General features: G+C 40.9%; 1 protein-coding gene across 4 annotated transcripts in view; it reads right to left on the minus strand.

Annotated features, from left to right (window-relative positions):
* The window catches only part of gsap (gamma-secretase activating protein), a 108,309-nt gene that overhangs the window by 63,464 nt on the left and 30,715 nt on the right, over positions 1-14,130 (minus strand). For all 4 annotated transcript variants that reach the window (XM_059987220.1, XM_059987221.1, XM_059987222.1 and 1 more), the window contains 3 exons: positions 13,141-13,245; positions 9,811-9,870; positions 1,490-1,533 (listed from right to left, as the gene is read on the minus strand). In XM_059987220.1, coding sequence (XP_059843203.1) covers positions 1,490-1,533; positions 9,811-9,870; positions 13,141-13,245 — 209 coding nt within the window. The remainder of the gene's footprint in view (positions 1-1,489; positions 1,534-9,810; positions 9,871-13,140; positions 13,246-14,130) is intronic.

Here is a 14,130-nt window from a genome sequence, read left to right on the forward strand (position 1 = left end):
TATGCTCAACAATCAACAGATACTCCCTCATGAACACACATCTCCAAACCACATTACACCCTTCTTCTAAGCCAGGGGTTCCCAACTTTTTTTATGTGGCAAACCAGTTTTATGAGGCCTGGGGCCCATGGACTCAGGCTGGCAACCCCTGATCTAAGCATTGACAAAAATGCTTAACTTCCGAAGCAAAACACAAACCAAAGCTGAACTTGATCAAGAAAGACTGAAGCAGCATTTTTTAATATTGATGTCAGCAGAAATCTGACTGCATGTGTTTTGCGTGACAAATAAAGCTTTTCTGTTTAATCTCCTTCTGTCCAGCTCAAAAGCAGAAGTCTGGGTTTGTTGTAGATCAGTCGTTTCAACTTCACAACAAAACTGAATCTGCTCCTTGGGATAATAGGCTTGGCAGCCATCTTCAGCTGCTTTAAAATATTCCTGTCATCGTGAAGGTCAAAAGTGGGAACATTCTCAATGTCTAATTATTCAGCTCAATTGAGAATTCCTCAGGTAATTTTTTTTTAAACAACAACTTCCAAGGCAACAACTAGGCATGAATTGACAAGAGGCAAATAACACACAAGCCAAAGTGAATACTTTCGCTTGATGAAGGGCCTGTACTGTGCTGTAGGTTCTATATTAAATGACATCATTTTGAAGTGATCAACCACTGATATCCTAGAGTTGAAAATAATGAACAGGGACAAACCAGGCACTTAAGTACTCTATGGAAGAGACTGGTTACTACATAGAAACATAGAAAACCTACAGCACAATACAGGCCTTTCAGCCCACAATGCTGTGCCAAACATGTACTTACTTTAGAAATTACCTAAGGTTACCCATAGCCCTCTATTTTACTAAGCTCCATGTACCTATCCAGGAGTCTCTTAAAAGACCCTATCGTATCCACCTCCATTGCCGGCAGCCCGTTCCACGCACTCACCACTCTCTGCGTAAAAAAATTTACCCCTGACATCTCCTCTGTACCTGTTTCCAAGCACCTTAAAATTGTGCCCTCTCGTGATAGCCATTTCAACCCTGGGGAAAAAGCCTCTGACTATCCACATGATCAATGCCTCTCATCGTCTTCTACACCTCTATCAGGTCACCGCACATCCTCCGTTGCTCCAAGGAGATTGTTACTCTGCAACAAATAACTTTGCTTGCTCCCAGTGCCCTTCCACCAGCAAGACACAAGAGGATGGCTGAGTGGAGCTCCGACAAAACTCCAGCACCCCAACACCAACTGGGAGAGGGAGTTTATACATTTAAAGTAATGGATGGGATGGCAGGGGCAGGGAGGGCTATTGGTCCAGGTGCAGGTCATTGGCAGCAGGCAGAATAATAGCTTAGCACTGACTAAATGGGCCGAAGGGCCTGTTTCTATGCTGTAATGCTCTATAATGCTAAATACTCATGTCCATCAACAATAGTTCAGGTATTTCTATTCAGCACAAACACAAATCAAAGAATATTTAGAGCTTACCATAACCTCGTAACCGTTAAAGGGAATCCAAGAGAGAAAGAAATCTATCACAGAGAAAAGAAACACACCTCTATAACCTGCTTCAGTAACATAATTTATCAGCAAATAACAGTAACAAAATACAACAGTATCATCAGCATTGAAAACAGTGACACCTACTGTCAACAAAATTAAATCCTATTTATGAAATTAGTGACAGATTCAGAAAGGTTTGGCCAAAATCTCAATTACTATTTCACATGTCAGGTGATCAGCAGTTCTCAGAAAAGGTTTTGGTTTTAGTTTCTGAGCCATATTAATGCATTGGAAACTATTTCATGAATTTCAGATATTGAACCATCAAAGAAATGAATTAAACAATGAAGGAGAATATGTTAGATTTCACGTCCACAGCTGCTCCTAGAAGTATTTTGATTGCTGGCAGAGCATTAGCTGACATGGTGTTACAGGGAAGCAGATTTGCAGATTCAATAAGTAGGACAGAAGGCTCTGATTGAGCGTACGGACTTCAACTATTTATTTACAAACAAGCCACGCGACACTTAACCAAGCATCTAAGTCAAGCAGGTACTTATCTACGCCCGCTAAGTAACAAAATCTGACACTAAACATTCAGTAACACTTCGAACTCAACAGCTGCTTCATTAAGATTCCCCCTCCCCCAACAAGCCCTAAGTTACACAACTACAACACTAAGCATTCTGTTGTGTGTTTAATATTTCAACGATATTGGAAACAACAGGTACTTACCTAAGTGTGCACACTGGCCCTCCTACCTGCAGCACACTTTCCCCATGGTTCTCTAGCCCTGGTCATATCCCACTCTGAAGGGAACCCCCCAGCAGAAAGAGGCAGAACATTTCGCACACACTATTATACCCCTGCAGTGCCTGAAACCAGAAGCCGGTGCCATGGCAAGAAGGCCAACCATTGGGAGAGAGCTTCCACATCCTTTGAACCGGCCAATCGGTGGCCAGCACAGCAGAAGCAACTTCTGGCCAGCCCGCAAGTTAACCCTTCACATCACACACGGGCCCTGACCAGATCTGATCCTACTGATTACTGTTGCAACACTTTATGCTGGGCCACACATACCTCCACTGTTCCTTAGCAACTCTTGGGCAGTGGTGAAGGGTTGTGAGCAGGATTTATGAATCTAAAATTATCACCAGACGGCTGCTCAGATCTAGCCTAGTTAAAGGGAGTATATTCTCACCAGCAAAGAACAGCTTAAAAGTAGCTGTAATTTCATGCAAGGTTTAATTTTCTTCTCTGACTGAAAGAAATAGAAACAACAGCCATTTAATAAGAGTAATTTAAATATCTATGTGGCAGTCTTCATTGCAGACCAAAGGTGGCTGCTGACTGTTTAGGCAGGATAGAAATAGGTGAAGAAGATGTCCTGAAAGATGAAGCCAACTCTCCACTGGGGCAGGCCTTCCAGAGTTGCTGAAAGTAGCAGATGAAGTGATTACAATCATTCCATCGACACTGAAGGCTGGAACAGCACCAAAAGGCAGAAAGCTAGAACGCAGTTTGAGAAGGATAAACAAGGCCAGTTAAAGTGGTAAAGGAAATTAGTCCCTGGTAGTGATTTTCAAACATGTAAAAAACATTGATTGAATAAGTATGGACTAGCAAGGAAAGGCCACAGTATTTGTTAAAAGTGCTCCTCGGGATAACATCCTCAGCAACCATCTTCATCAATGGCAATGCTGCCCTAGCATAGATCAAGACCTGGGGTAATTCTCTACGATCAGGCATTGTTCAATTCAATTCACAATTCTTCTGGTGGTGAAATTTTCTACATCCATTAATGTACATAAGAACATAAGAAATAGGAGCAGGAGTAGGCCATCTGGCCTGTCGAGCCTCTTCTGCCACTCAATAAGATCATGACTGATCTGCCCATGGACTCATTTCCACCTACCCCCCTTTTCCCCATAACCCTTAATTCCACACTATGCAAAAATCTATCCAACTTTTTAAATATATTTAACAAGGAAGCACAGGGAGTTGATAAAGTTAGTGCAATATAGATATATTTTATGGGTTTTTGTAAGGAAGCAATGATGCAAACCTTGACACGTTTGTAAATAGTGGTGAGAAGCAAAAATGAAAACTGTAGCTGAAGCAGTCACAATCATTCATGAAATGGTAAAAGTATGACCATTGGAAAAAACTGGAGATGCGATTTGTAAGGATTAATATTTAAAAGGAGCCGAGGTGTTAATATGGTTAAAAGCAAAAACTACATTGATATTCACAACTCCACAAAGAGCAAAAATGCAAAAAGCAAAATTTGACCTTGGCCAAAGTTTCATCTCTTGGATCCAATTGCTGTACCTGTGTCCTACTGCCTCTGTTTTAACCAATTTTCAGAAATCCCAAGTATTTAATCTCAAACGTGGCACCCGCCAGGGATGCCCCTTAAGTCCCTTTCTCTTTGATTTGGCTATGGAACCTCTGGCGATAGCATTTCGAAACTGCCCTGAATTGACTGGGATTTGGAGAGGGGGTGTTGAGCATAAAGTTTCTCTCTATGCTGATGACTTATTACTCTTTCTCTCAAATCCGTCTATATCCTTACCTCTAATGTTTTCACTTCTTGACCAGTTTAGCCAGATCTCTGGCTATAAACTTAATTTACATAAGAGTGAATTTCTCCCAATTAATAAAGAAGCACAAGAACTAACATTTCATGATCTCCCTTTTAAAGTAGTCCATAATTAATTAACTTAACTTGGAATTACAGTCACAAGGAAGTTTAAAGATCTCTTTCGTGAAAACTTTGCCAATCTTACATATGCTATAAAACAGAGTCTGGTACAATGGTCACCTCTATCTATGTCTTTGGTAGGTCGTATTAATGTTGTTAAAATGTATGTTCTCCCCAAATTTTTATACCTATTTCAATCTATCCCAATTTTTATTCCTAAATCTTTTTTTGATTCCTTAGACTCTATTATTTTGTCATACCTGTGGCAGAATAAGCGCTCTAGAATTAATAAAATCCATCTCCAAAAATCTAAAAAAGAGGGTGGCATGGCTTTACCTAACTTTCGTTTATATTATTGGGCAGCTAATATACGTTGTGCTACCTTCTGGTCTTTCTTCCATGGCCAACCCGAGTGCCCTAACTGGGTGGCGATGGAGCTGAGCTCCACTAAAGAATTATCTATCTCTGCACTTCTTGGCTCTGCACTCCCTAGTAGTCTACCCAGATCGATAGCTAATCCTCTTGTTAGACACACTTTGCGTATATGGGCTCAGATCAGGAAATGCTATGGTTTCCAGGGGTTTTCCGTTTCCAGCCCTATTGCTCATAATCACCTTTTTTTACCTACTACATACAGGTTTGGTATAGGAAGGGCATTAGACATTTTGAAGATCTTTTCATTGATAATCGCTTCGCTTCTTTTCAGCAGCTTTCTGTTAAGTTCAATCTGCCCAATGCTCATTTTTTCAGATATCTCCAAATCCGACACTTTATTGCTCCTTTAATTCCTAACTTTCCTGAAATGCCTGTGAAAAATGCTAAGGACCTATTTCTTTCCATGAATCCACTAGGTAAAGGCTTAATATCAATCATCCGAGATAAACTAGCAGTCTTACGACGGGCCCCCATGAATAAAACCAAAATGGCCTGAGAGCAGGATTTAAATATCTCCTTATCTGAGGAGAGCTGGGATTCAGTTCTCAAATCAGTTAACAACCTCTCTTTGTGCTCGCCACTGCCTTTTACAGTTTAAGATTGTTCATAGAGCCCATTTGTCTAAATCTAAACTATCTTGATTCTACCCTAGCGTTAGTCCACTCTGTGATAAATGCAAGAGGGGCGTGGCCTCTCTCATCCATATGTACTGGTTCTGTCCTAGCTTGGAGAAATTCTGGAAAGATGTCTTCACTACGTTATCGTGTATTCTGAATCAGCACCTAGAACCAAACCCCTTAATTGCTCTGTTTGGTTTTTGGGGCGAGACAGATCTATGTCTGGGTCCGACCAAATGCCGAATATTATCCTTTGCCTCTCTCCTGGCTAGACACTTGATCCTCCTCAGATGGAGAGATGTTGCCCCGCCCACTCATGCTCAATGGCTTAATGACATCATGGCCTGTTTGGACCTCGAAAAAATTCATTATTCAGTTCTCAATTCGGATCTAAAGTTCCATAAGGTCTGGGGACCTTTTATCCAGTACTTTCATAACCTTCCTCTTGACTAGGGTTTTTTTTTCTTTTCGGTCCCTTGCTTTCAGCTTTTTTTTTCTGGTAGAAGGCATTATTACCCTCTGTTGCTGAGTGTATTCACAGTCTGGGAGCTTGGCTGTCCTGACTTATACTCTCTATATTGTGTTGTGGTTGGTCTGGAGTTGCTGTTGTTTTTTCTTGTGTTGTGGGGCTTGGGGAGGACACTAAGCTTACTTGTCTTTAATTCAGGTGCTTTTTTTTTGCTAAATTCTCTTCCTTTGTAGCATATTGTTATTGTATGCTTAATTTTGCACTGTTTTAATGTTCCTCATTGGGATTTGGGGTTTTTAATTTGTAAAATGTTTTGAAAAACTAATAAAAAAAAAAATTTTTTAATGCGAAAAGCAAAGAGGAATGTTATAAGTGATGTGACCTGCTGGGCATCACCCAGTGTATCATACAAAGTTTTGGAACCGGAGTTGGTTTATTATGGTCACAAGATTCAAGGCAGAGTGAAAAGCTTATTCTGAATACAGATCAAATAATTACACAGTACACTGAGGTAGCATAAGAACAAAATGCAGAATAAAGTGCAACAGCTAAAGAGAAAGTGAAGTGCAGGTGGACAATAAGGTCCAAGGTAGTTTATAAGGTCGACAGTCCATCTTGTCATACTATGAAACCATGTAACAATCTTATAATAGTAGGGGAGAAGCTGTCCTTTTACATTTTTGTGTGCCCTGTCTAATGGGACTGGAGAAAAAAGAATTTCTGGGGTGGGTGCAGTCTAAGATTGTGTTGGCTGGTTTGTACTGAGGCAGGGAGAACTATAAAGAGTCCATGGCTGGTTTCCGTTATGCATTGAGCTGTGCCCACAACTCTCTGCAGTTTCTTGCGGTCATGGGGAGAGCAAGTGCCATAGCAAGCTGTGATGAATCCAGACAGGATTCATGGTGCATTGATAAAAATTGGTGAGGGTCAACCGGGACATGTGAAATTTCTTCAGCATTCTGGGAAGTACGAGCATTGGTGAACTTTCTTGGGCACAGCATCTATATGGCTATTGGTGATGTTTACTCTGAGGAATTTGAATCTCTTAACCCATGAGAGCTTTATTTTAGGCATCATAGTTCAGAAAAGTTGTTTAATCGTTGGACAGATGTTCTGAAGTTTTATTAGAATGGTAGCTTAGAGAAGGATATCAATAGTAAGAAGTTATTATTGGAAAAATTAGGATCATTCACCTTGTAATAGAGAGATTTAAAGGAGACCAAAAAATTTTCTTCATTCAAAATGATGAACAGTTTTGATAGGTGGGAAAATAGATTCCACCTTGTGAGCAGGTCAACAATTAGAGGTATATATTCAAAATAATTGGCAAATTATTAAAGGTGAATCTCATTTCCTTGATAAAAGCTGTCAAGAAGGTAGCAGCAGAGTTCAGAAACATTTTTAAAAAGTGAATAGGGTGTTTGAGGGTGAAAATATGCATTTAAAAATTATGGAACTTGGTATGAGAATTCTTATAAAGAATCGGCACAAACACTTTGACCATCTATCCTCGTTCTGTACAGCAAGTTTATGTACTTGTGACCACTTTCACAGAACTGAGGGGGAACTCCTACCATTAGTTTAACTTCCGTTAAGATTGATTCTGTAAATATTGATAATGTCATTTTTTTTTTAAATGGATAGGTTTATGGACAGGAAAGGAATGGAGGGTTATGGGCTGAGTGCAGGTCGGTGGGACTAGGTGAGAGTACGCGTCGGCACGGACTAGAAGGGCCGAGATGGCCTGTTTCCATGCTGTAACTGTTGTATGGTTAAATAATTACAATGCATTTTGCTTTACTGGTTCCCTATTCCTCCTTCACAAAATACATTTATAAATGATGCTGAGTAAAGAACAGGATGTCAGAACTGCATAGTACAACCAGTAATCATGACACAAGTCGTCTAAGTTTCAGAAAATAAAGCTTGTGCTATTCACACTCCACGTCTGTGGTGTTGTAAATCATTTCGACTTCTTCATTCACTTTCGTAACTACTCATTAAGAGACTCTCAACTTCCTCCTGCTTGAGGAATGTCCCTGCCTCATCTCCGTCATGACTCAATCACAGGGTGGAAAAATGAAATGATGAAAAGGGAAAAGTCAGTGTTTCTGTTGTTATGAGTGATGAACAGACCTGATGGGGTGCAGAGTTAACCATTCCCAACCCCCCTCTTGAGAACTACGAACTATTGCTGTTGCTATGCTGCTCATGAGAGAGAGAGATGAAACACAGGCAAGAACATCTGCTACAGATAAGAGGGGGAGAGAGACTGTTGATTTACTGTATTTTGACTCTTCCTGGATTATTTACCTTCCACTACAAGGACTTTACTTTGCTCGTTAACATTCCTCAGGAGATAGCAGGAGTGGCCTGATTTGGTGGAGTCATTCAGAGTTGATGGAGAGCTGAGACCCCATGAGTGGGGATAAAAGACAGGTCTGGAGAGACACCCTTCAGACACACCAGTGGACACTGATTGAGTGTTGGGAACCCACAGAAAGGTGGGGGGCTTCAGAGACCGAACCAGGAGATCAGTCAGTAAAGCTCACAGTGTTACAGCAGGGCCGGTGGGGACTTGTGTGTGTGTCCACTCATGCCAGAGTGACGAGTCCACCACAGAAGAATGGTCTAGCTGAAGACCAGAGGGGTCATAACTGAATGACCAGAACAGCACAACAGATTAAGAAAGCCACAAAAGGTTTGCCTGCCACAGCTGTTGCTGTTACATCTCGCTCGCTCGCTCTCTCTCTCTCTCTCCCCAACAATTTCAACTCAACAACCATAATCACCTCAGCATTTATGAACTGAACTCTATACTTTCCTATGACAGTTCATTTACCCCAGACATCGATAGAGCTTGTTTATTATTGATTATTATTATTCCTACACTTTTAGGTTTATTACTGCTAACTGGTTTTATATGTATATTTGCATTTTTGATATTGTATTGTGTAGTTTACTAATAAACACCTTTAGTTTGGTACCACCAGACTCCAACGGGATCTTCTTTCTCTGCTGGTCAGACACCCAGTTACGTAACACTGTGTTCCAAATTAAAGCCGAAATGGTGGAAGTGCTCAGGCAGAAAAAGTGAAGAAAATATTCCAGGTCAAATGGCCTTTCATCAGAATACTAAACAAGGTACCCAGAACACCACTCCAATCTCAAGAAATTCTTAGTCGTAGTGGTCTTAGAATGCCCTTTCACTTTTTAGTTTAAAGTTGACAGCTCACATAACTTTGTTTTAAATTGTACTCAGGCTTGCCTTATCCATTAAAACAAATTCTACGCACAAATGAAACACTGAAATTCCTTCTAAAGGTTTCAGACACTGTTTTCCTTCCTGTTCAAAAGGCAGCTTCATCAGTCTCAACTCTCCGATCTTTGATGCCCAGCAATCATCCAATCATGTAAATTGACACCTCACACCCCCTCCTCACTGAAATAAAAACTCAGACATGAGAAAAAAAATGCTAAAAGGAAGCTCATGCTCTTACAACTTTTTAAATTTTTTAACAAATATTCACTTTAAGCATTTACATCTGTTCTACTTATATTTAATTTGATGTACATTATTTTATAACACCATATGCCATTTATTCTAGAGGCAATGCCTGTGAACACAGATTGCACACTGAGAATACTTGAAAGGTCCTGCAGGCAGAGGAGCCAATGCTTCTCAGTTCCAGAAAATGAGATTCAATCCTGAATCCAGGTTCTGCTCATGCGGAGTTTGCATGCTCTCGTGACAGAATGGTTTCCTCCAGATGCTCTGACATCCTCCCACATTTTAAGGAAACGCAGGTTGGAATGTATATCATTGCTAGAACGTAGGTGAGGGGGAGTTAAGGGGAGTTGTGGAGAGGACGAAGTAGGATTGGTGTAGAATGACTGTAGGTGTGGATTCAGTGGGTCCAGTTCTGTGTTGTATGACTAACCTGTTATCTGTACATCTCAACATCTCTGTTAAACCTCACAGACCTTACATTATGTCAGTAGAGACATAGCCCACATATAACAGACAGTTTAAAATGCTGGCAATTTAATGGTTAAGAGGCAAATATAAAACACCACTTACCAATATTCCATTGCTCCCATCTGGATAGAACTGGTAACCCGTCAGAACTGCATTGTTTTCCTAATTAAAATTGGTTATCGACATTAGGGACATTCCTCTTTAGTTTATAGTTTACTATTCAAAAAGATACTTTGATAATTACTGCAGCAATTCACTGTCTTCAGTATATTATTAATTAATAACAATCCTCAAGGCCACTCATGGCTAGACATGCAAATACTGTAACTCCAAGAACAGATCAGGGACTGGGTACCGTGAGGTAAAAGACTCTCCAGGTGACACCCCAAAGTGTTTCCATCATCTCCAGAACACAAGTCAGGAGTATGATGGAGGTGCAGTTCCAACAGTTCTCAAATTAGACACAATAAATCCTGCTGGACCAGCACCTCAACACCCTCACAGACATTTACCCTCTCTGCCACTGGTGCATGGCCATTGCAACGTGTGCCTTCCATGATATGCACTGCAGCCTGGCTGCACGTCACAAGCCTGCAAGCTGAGACACTAAGCAAGGTCTGGGTAGCAGACACAAAGAACACCATTACCAACAGGTTTCACTCCAAGTCACACAACGCAGTAACATGAAAATAAATCACAGTCCTTGCTACGTCTCAGTCTTGGAAATCCATACTCACTCGCACTACAGAAGTACCTTCACCAGAACTGCTGTATAGTAGCTCTCCTTGGGGACAATACCTGCCAGCCTTTCCAATGATACCCAAGTGCCTAATTTGTGAAACTGTCCTGCCATGCATTCAAATTTCAAGTAAAACTTGTTTGTTAGGTGGCGCATGGATTAGCATAATTGTATTACAGATCTGTTCATTCCAGAGCTGAGTGTTCAATTCCAGCGTTGTCTGTAAGGAGTTTGTACATTCTCCCCGTAAACCACGTAGGTTTCCCCAGGATGCTTGGATTTCCACCCACAGTCCAAAGAGGTACCGGTTAGTAGATTAATTAGTCGCTGTAAATAGCCTTGTCATTAGGCTACTGTTAAATAGGTGGGTTGCTGAGTAGCATGGCTCACTGGGCTGAAAAGCCTGTTCCACACTGTACCACCAAATAAAGTTAAATAAATATTGCTGTTTCTATGCAATATTATTACCATAAGACCATCAGATATAAGAGCAGAATTAGGCTATTTGGCCAATCAAGACTGCTCTGCCATTTCATCATGGCTGATGCAACTTTCCTCTCAGCCCCAATCTCACGCCTTCTCCCCATATCCCTTCATGCCCTGAAATTAGCACAGACAGCTAACGGACTGCCTTCATATGATGCTATTGATGACTGCATCCTCCAAATCTTTATTTTCATTGTAACATTCAGGATGCTAGTTGATACCTTCAAATTCTTCTTAATTCCTAACTTGCTGAAGTTGTGAAATTGTTTCATTTTAACTCACAGTCATTTCCGGCACCTCTAAGCCAGAATGGTTGAAACCACAGTGAGCAAAACAGTTCTGAATTGTCTCACTGCTTATTTCTCAGCAACTATCAGTGAAAAAAAATCATTGATTTTTGAACACAAACACATTTACCTCTCAGCACCATTTCTCAGCTCTTTATTTAGTTTGCTAGTATGTGTATGTTTGTTCATACTCTAAAATAAATGATGGCTAGAATTAAGACTGCCCATCATTCCTGACTCCTGGAAGAATCCCAATGATCAGAAAATAAACAGAGATCAACAGTTTTGCCTCCCTGGGCACCTACCAGTCTGTATATTTAAAGAAAAACTTTCTCTGAATATCTCTTTTAAGGTTTCCCCTTTCATTTTATGCCCTCAAATATTTGATATCTCCTCCCTGGGGGGGAATCTCTGATTATGTATCCTATCTACACCTCTCATAATGTTATATACCTCCATCAGCTTGCCCCGTTAACTTCAGACCTTCCAGAAAAAGCAATTCCAGTTTGAACAACTTCTTCCTAGAGTAATCCAGGCAACATCCTGACAAATGGCTGGTGAAGGCGAGAAGGAAAAGATTCAAAAGGAGATTTATTTAGAGATACAGTGCAGAACAGGCCCTTCCAGCCCAACGAGCCACGCTGTCCAGGAGCCATCTATTTATCACCAGCCTATCATAGGACAACTTAACCTGTCAACTGGTACGTCTTAGCACACATAGGAAACCCATGCATTCATGGGAAAAGCCTACAAACTCCTTTCAGATGGCACCGGAATCGAACTCCAAACTCCGAAATGCTCCAAGTTATAATAATGTCACACCTACCGCTACATAGCTGTGGTGCCCTTTTGTAAAAAGGAAATGACAAAAACTCAAGATGGATCTGGACACAGATTTAAGAGGCAAGTGTTTTTCTTAAAACACAGAAAGTGATAGATGCCTGGAACGTGCTAGTGGGGAGGGGTGAGGCGATAATGATGTTTAAGAGACAGGCACATGAATATGCAGGAAGTGAAGGAATATGGATCATGATTGGCCAGATGGGATTAGTTTAATTATTCACACAGACATTATGGGCCGATGTGCTTGTTGCTGTGCTGTGCTGTTCTGAGTTCTAATCTCACCATGGGTCCCATGCCATTTAATCTTCTGGACCGCTAAGAGTGACCTTGTCAAATGCTTTACCATAATCCACTGACTGCCCTACACTCAGCAATCATCACCACCTTCTGAAATAAAAACGCCCACGTAAACCATGCTCAATATCACCAATAAGCCATTGCATAAGCCAATCCCTGCAAATCTTCTCCACTAAGTTCCCTACCACTGGCATAAGAATCATGGGCTATAACATGTCCTGGTTTGCCCCCACTGACTTTCTTCAATAAAAGAACAATATTGGCTATTTTCCAGTTTTCCGGTACCTTACTCACACTAAGGAGGATGCAAGGATCTCAATCGAGCCCCTGAAATCCCCTCCCTTGCTTCCCTCCAACACCACCTCCTCCTCCTCGATTTTTACATGTCCTAGAGTTTTCACTAATCGATGCAAAAGGAGTTCATGTGTGTACGTTGAAGTAAAGCATTATTCTTCGTTGTGTCCTTTTTATTACCCCACAGATCAAACCAAAACCAATTTATTTGCTGATACATGCCGCTGCTGGGACATTCAAGATTCAAGAATTTTTAATGTCATTTCCAGTACACAAATGTAAAGGAGAACAAAATAATTGTTACTCCGGATCTGATGCAGCAGAAAAAAAACACAAAGATTAAAAGACACTAATAATGAAAACACAATAAAAATAAATTCAAATACATAGAGTCAACTAATGAAAAATATATTCTGCACTTTTGTTTATACTAATGTTTGTTTATTTTTAGTATTCAATGAACTGGTGACTTATCATTTTCTTTACCTTTTCAAGAATACAGAACAGTCTCTGTGTTTCTGCATCCCACTGTGCCCACAAAAAGTCTTCAGCCACAATCTCTTTAGGAAGATGGTCTGGATTCTGAATTGTCTAAAGGAAATTTTAAAAAAGCACATGTTGCCTGAAAACACTTTTGATAAGAAAAACAAAATTAAAGGTTCAATTAAACACCTGGCTGTTGTCATAACTGAAAAAGACACAAAAAAATGTTAGTTTTATTTTGCAAAATGCAACACCTACTCTTTCACCTCTACTGAATGCATTTGGTGTTCACCACGCATTCTCCTCTGAGGAGCTAAATACAGACTAAGTGTCCATATTGCAAAGAACATGAGCTTCCTGTTGCCTGCATATTCCACACCTACAGTCTATCTGTGGTCTCCTGCACTGAGAGAACAGCAGTGCGATCACTTGAGTAAGATGTTCTCCTATGGGCTTGTCTATTGGTGGGCCCTCAGCTGGATGTAGAGACTGATCCGAAATCCACATTTTCTGGTGCAGTGTAGACGTGAGTAAAAGTGGTGGCTGTGGTTAGTGGTTGAATCTTTTGTTTGTTCAGAATCTCCTTTCACAGCTGCCACTTGTTCTCTGTGGCACAGCGGAGGTCACTCTCATCTCCTTCTTGATCAGATTTCTGCCAGGTCCATCTACTGAGTGCAACGTCTTCCCAATTTTTACACGTAATGTTGAATTTCTTCAGGTTTATTTTGATGTGTTCTTTGAAGTATTCCCTCTGTTATCCAAGGGCTCACTGACCTTCCCGGGGGTAAAGCGTCTTTGGGGAGACATGAGGTAGGCACCTGGATGATGTGACCTATCCACTGGAGTTGGTGTTGCCTTATCGCACTGGAGATGCTGTTCAAGTTGCCCTCCTCCAGTACGCTGGGGTTAGTGAGCATGCTCTTCCAGATGAGCCTTTGTAGGGTTCTTTGGTGGTATTTTCCCAGGGCTTTCAGCTGCCTACTGTAGCTGGTC

Source organism: Hypanus sabinus, chromosome 13 (genome assembly GCF_030144855.1).
Source record: "Hypanus sabinus isolate sHypSab1 chromosome 13, sHypSab1.hap1, whole genome shotgun sequence".
In the NCBI taxonomy this organism is placed as follows: Eukaryota; Metazoa; Chordata; class Chondrichthyes; order Myliobatiformes; family Dasyatidae; genus Hypanus; species Hypanus sabinus.